The 6,000-nt window shown below is 39.7% G+C and overlaps 1 protein-coding gene across 2 annotated transcripts in view; it reads left to right on the forward strand.

The window, feature by feature from the left end:
* Positions 1-3,740, forward strand: part of LOC124264961 — a 37,462-nt gene extending 33,722 nt beyond the window's left edge. The window contains exons 15-18 of one of the 2 annotated variants that reach the window (XR_006895297.1): positions 72-134; positions 664-717; positions 1,329-3,487; positions 3,538-3,740. Coding sequence is in view for 1 of the 2 variants with exons in the window: in XM_046699746.1 (XP_046555702.1) it covers positions 72-134; positions 664-717; positions 1,329-1,402 (191 nt within the window). In the remaining variant the exon portion in view is untranslated. Of the gene's footprint in view, positions 1-71; positions 135-663; positions 718-1,328 lie in introns of both variants that reach the window. The other variant, XM_046699746.1, reaches the window with a different exon arrangement.
* Positions 3,741-6,000: the final 2,260 nt, after the last annotated feature.

Consider the following 6,000-nt stretch of genomic DNA (forward strand, 5'->3'; position numbering starts at 1 on the left):
TTACCTTTTCATAATTTGTAATATTACTATACCGTTGTTTTGTCTAACCTGCTAAACCCATCTCCTCGCAGCTACACCCGCACCGACAACGCCAACGACTACCGTTACTACAACAACTGTAGAGCTGAAGGAAGGTAAGTCTGTCCATCACATTAATATAAGTGTATCTACTTGAACCAGTTGCAGTATTAATACATCAATCACCGGGAGCGTCAGGTGATTTGGAAGAAGGTGGGGAAGGGACTGTTACAATAGGACATAACATGTGGGGCGGTGGGGTAGCCTAGTGGTTAAAGCGTTCGCTCGTTACGCTGAAGTCCCGGGTTCGATTCCTCACATGGGTACAATGTGTGAAGCCCATTTCTGGTCTCCCCCGCCGTAATATTGCTGGAATATTGCTACAAGCGGCATAAAACCAAACTCACTCACTCACATAACATGGTTGACTGTGTTCATGGTTTTATGTGTTACCCTGTTGATTTGTGGGTAGAAAGGACTTGGCGTCTACAATAGACGTGGCTGTCATTTAACTTTGGATTGGTCCTTGTGTTGTGTGGATCTTGTTTGATGTTACGTGGTCATGCACCAATCACAATGCAATATTTGATAGCAGGATAAGTTGAATATCACCCGTCTTAACACATTTCAATATGCTATATCTAGATATAAAGAAGACCGATGAGGACAAGAAGAAAGACACAGACCCAGGGAGTGGAGGTAGGCTAACAATTCTATGCTGGGTATTTGGATGGCCCTTTGTCTGACCCGCCCTCGATACCGACCATCACGAATCATTGTGAAGCCTTATTCTCCTTCTCCTGACAAGACCATCACTTTGAGGGTGTCAACATGTTAACTCGTTCTCCACTACCGGTATCACCGCCGCGATGTTGCTTGACGTTCAGGAGGCGTAGAGTTACATCCCCTCAATCACGTTTTTATCAAATACAATTTTCTCAACTTTCCCCGTCCTTATTCGATATTCATTTAACACATCAGACAGTCGGAATGGTACAGCGGACATATAATATCACATTCACTACGACGTATTCTGTTTGTGACTTAATGAATGTATTTGAAATCAGCTGTCAATATCTTGTCTTCTATCTTAAATTGCCAAAGGCGCAATCCGGGCGGTAACGTACTGTGAAGTCATTTTCACTCTTGTTAATTACAATCATACGTTAAATTTTAAAGAAAGGGAAGTAAAAAAAGTTTAATTGTAGATCATATATGGAAGTAATTCTGTTAAAATATAATGCTATAAGAGTATAATGCTGAAAGTGTAAGTTAATTATACATTTGTACATGTGTATTTGTATTTTCAGGTTCCACATTGACCTTGAGCTTTGTGACCTTGGCCCTCACCTTTGCGGCGACGACATTCCAGCGTCATTCTTGAAACGATTAACTCTTCAATGAAGTGAACTTGGAGGACGAACAAAACAAACTGCCACCCAGTAACGCCAGTCTTTACTTCATTTGATATACGTATGCTGTTTGTATCTGCTGGAAATTTGTAAAGAATTACTTGATACTTAATTAAAGATCATCAGTCAGAACTCGCTATCGTTAATAAGTTAAGGAGTCAATAGAAGTCACTTGAAACTGCACCGAAACATCTTCAAATCTATAATTTGGTTTGTAGCATTATTTTCAAAATCTTCTGCAAATATTCATATTTACGTTGCATTTTGTGTAATATTTCCCAGCTTGTTTTAAAGAAGTAACTGGATTCTCATATATGCATCTAACTGTACTTGGGGTGTATTCACGAAGCAGTTGGAGTTTGATGAGCTCACGATGACTAAAACAAGCAATGTTCTGTCCAAATGACGACTTGCGGGTTGCAAGTGATTTTGGAAAATAATTAACACTTTATTCAGTTAACTTACGCACCGTGAAAAAAATTGAAACACTGTTGAAAGTAGCGTTAGACCCTACTCACGAACTCAAACAAACCCTTCGCAGTGCCGACAGGTGGCTCTCGTGCCTCGATGACGGCACCTATCGTTGCCAGAGCCGAGAGCCCTGCGTAAGCTTCGTCTATAGACTCTTTGCAACCGTTTCACGAAGCAATCTTAGCGTTATGACTGTCAAAAACCATTCTACATAGATCTACGGCAGTCATTCCACTAGGATTGCTTTGTGAAACCAGACCTTTGCATTTATGAATGACGTGTTTGTAAATAAAGTACATTTTATGTGTATGTTTTATGTGTAATTGACACTTTGAAGTGAAGTGGAAATGACACTGGGACAACAACTTACAACTTGTGCATGTTACTGCTACTGTAACCTGCTACTATATACTATATATGTGTTGTATATGTACATTATAGATTTGTCTGCCAGTGTAGATACGTATGTATAAACAAGTAACCTGCCACAATCTACTTAAACAGTATAAACACGATAAAGAAAGCTAGATCATAGTATTATTCCTGTACAGTCAAACTCCGTTCTGTCGACGTTGAAGAGACCCACGGAAATAATTCGAGTTATCGATACAACCGAATAACACATAAAGAGTACGAAGGGACCAATCAATTACAAGGAATCAACCGTAAGTTCGACATATCAAACGTTCGTCACAACTATGTTTGACTGTACGTTTATGTAGTCGTGTATGTACTTTGTCAGATTAATTTATTTTTGTGAAAATTTAAGTATTGTACAAATTTAGTCTTGCTTTAAGAAGTAAAGGATTTGGTGTTCAAAATAAACGTTTAACTTGATTAAAGAGGTAATCTTTACTTCTGAAAAATTCACTTTATATTTATGGATGTATTTTTTGGTTGCTCTCATTGAAAGGTATTGTACATACGTTTATCGTCTTGTTATCATGTTAGTCATATAGCAGCGTAAATTTGGGGAGAGTATTGTTCATCGCCATGTATATATTGGAAGTTGGAATCTAGCAAATTAAAATAATAGTGCTAACAAAATCTGCAGTATTTTGTGAAAATGACTTTTTCATTCGAACATAATTTGTTTCCACGACAACAAGCGTTTTCTTAATGTTTGCTAAACTGACTTTTACTGTAAGATTATGTCATTGCATACGTATGAATATTTTGGGAAAACAGCCATGTAAATTGTGGCGGAATTTGATGCCATTTCAAAACATATTGTCTTAGTATTTGACAGTAATTTAGCTCTTAAATTGTACACTTTGCTTACGTCTACTGAAATGTGTTGGGAAAACTTAGATTGTCTTAGTAATTGATAAACCAAGATTTGCTCAACAATTGTGTGTTAGTGCATCTACATTTGGATTATTTTGAATGAAACGACATTTCGATTAGAATAGATTTGGTTACGATGACAACATAAAATTTCTAAATGTTTGATAACCACATTTTGCTCTATAATTGTATGTCATTTTACACTTCCTCTGGAATGTGTTGAGGTAACGACAGTTGAAATGTGTTGAGGTAACGACAGTTGAAATGTGTTGAGGTAACGACAGTTGAAATGTGTTGAGGTAACGACAGTTGAAATGTGTTGAGGTAACGACAGTTGAAATGTGTTGAGGTAACGACAGTTGAAATGGAACAGAATTGTTTACCATGATAACATATACTGTCTTAGAATTTGACAAAAGAACTTTTTCTCTGTCATTGTCTTGTCATATTCTCCATCCTGCGGACTTTAGTTTTGGGAAACGACATTTTATTGTGAATATGTTACTATGACAACAGATGTTTTCAGATTATTTGATAAATCAAATTTTGGTCTATGAGTGTTTGTCATCCGTTGTATTATCATATTAACATCATATCTGCAACACAATGTTTACATAATACCATATCAACAGCATATTTACAACACTGTACACGGGGGTGTCTGTATTACCATGTTAACACTACAACAACAAAATTCCACGATATGTAAATGTCACCACATTTTCAAAGAAATACCAATGACCATATTGGCATCACATTATCCACACTACATAGGGATCACAGTGTCTATGCTACTTTGGTATTACAATGTCCTCACCATCACAATGTTAAAACACAACGTTCCACACATTCTCAAGCCCTGGTATCGAACACAGAGAAGGGTGTATCATTAAGTGAATGAAGCGCAAGGAAAATATTCTCACTATGACCAAGTTTTTTCTCGGGCGGCTTGAGGAATTGTTTTACGGGTAAAGTTGACCATACAACACCCGCGTAATTAAATCCTGAGAACTGAAGAACTTCTAACATACTTCTCACTAGGATACCTCACATCTATGTAACGGGGCAATACAGTTCCAAAGGCCTGCTAGCCATCTATGAGCGGGTCGAATACACTCACTCACTCACTCACTCACTCACTCACTCACTCACTATCAAAAGGCATTGAGGTCAGCTAAGAATACATGCATTGCCGACTCTTTATAAAATGACGCAGTGCAATGGCTGCCAATCTGAATATGATGTCATCTGCCAGTGGGCTACATGAATGGTTTAATCTGTATGAAGCGCTAGGACAATCTACTCAATATCCCACAGGCTTTCTTTGGTTGAATCAGCACCAAGCCATCCCTGATTCGGGCAGACCACTTCCCACAAGGCTGATGTCATCTATGACTGGTGAATACACTTTTGAAAGGACTACTTGCCATCTCTGATTCGGGCAGACCACTTCCCACAAGGCTGATGTCATCTATGACTGGTGAATACACTTTTGAAAGGACTACTTGCCATCTCTGATTCGGGCAGACCACTTCCCACAAGGCTGATGTCATCTATCTGACTGGCGAACACACTTACAACAGGGTTACTTACGACAAAATACATCACACAATGTGCCCCTCTAGCCATCTACGCGATGAGCGTCTTCAGGAACCCATGCTTGTCGTAAACGGGGTCGGGTGGTCAGGCTCGCTGGCTTGGTTGACACATGTCATCGTATCCTGATTGCGTAGATCGATGCTCATGCTGTTGATCACTGGGTTGTCTGGTCCAGACTCGATTATTTACAGACCGCAGCCATGTTGCGATACTATTGCTGAGTGCGGCCTTAAATAACAAAATAACCAACCAACTATATGATGGGCGAATACAGTACCAACAGGGCTACTAGCCATCTAGTCTGTCTCACAGTCCCTGAACCACATTAATTTCCCTACTGCCAAGCCCACTCTGCAGTGCTAAAGCCCTAAATAAAGCAAGTCTAGATTTCCTCAGGTTCTGAATCTCTGGTCTCCCTAGGGCTCCTTTTCAATATAAATGGGCTTGTTTGTTACTATCAAAATTATATATATTCAGAGACTAAGCCTTAGTCTACTAGCCATCCAGCGAATACACTTCCACAAGACGGCTTATCGCATGTCCGATGGGCGAATGCTACCGAGCTGACTGATAGCCTTCCCTGGTTAATACAGCTTTCAGTGGGCGGCTAGCAACCTGTGAGACTGGCGAATACACCTTCTAATGGCGTGTTATCCATCAACTTGACTGGAGAATACACCTTCTAATGGCGTGTTATGCATCAACTTGACTGGAGAATACATCTATAAGTTGATTGCAAGCCAAATGTGTGACGGTCGAATGCACCTTTATTAAATAGCCTGTTATCCATCAATGTGACTGGAGATTACACCACCCGGCCACCCGGCCACCTGTGTGGCAGCCGAATACACCTGGCAATCGGCCGCTATCTGAATGTGATGGTTTCCCCAGTTTGCAATATGCTATTTATATAGATTAGTCAGACTACCTTTCTCAAAGTGTTGTGCATGAATGGGGGTTGGGATTTTGCGTTCGGATAATTTAGGTCAGAGAATGTTGTTTTAAGGCGCAGTTAGTAATATTCCAACTGTACTTGGGCCCCAGAACGCCCCATGGGTATTACACACAGGACCCGTAACCAGTAATGTACTTTGTAAAACAGTTATTGTGTAATATTTCGAAAGACCCTTTTCGTTTCACCCACGTGTTTCTTAGATACTGATACAATAACCCTGTTTGGTTGACTGCTGGGTGAAAGATCCTTCCTGTAACT

This window comes from Haliotis rubra, unplaced genomic scaffold (assembly GCF_003918875.1).
Source record: "Haliotis rubra isolate DU_JTF1 unplaced genomic scaffold, ASM391887v1 Scf951, whole genome shotgun sequence".
NCBI lineage: Eukaryota > Metazoa > Mollusca > Gastropoda > Lepetellida > Haliotidae > Haliotis > Haliotis rubra.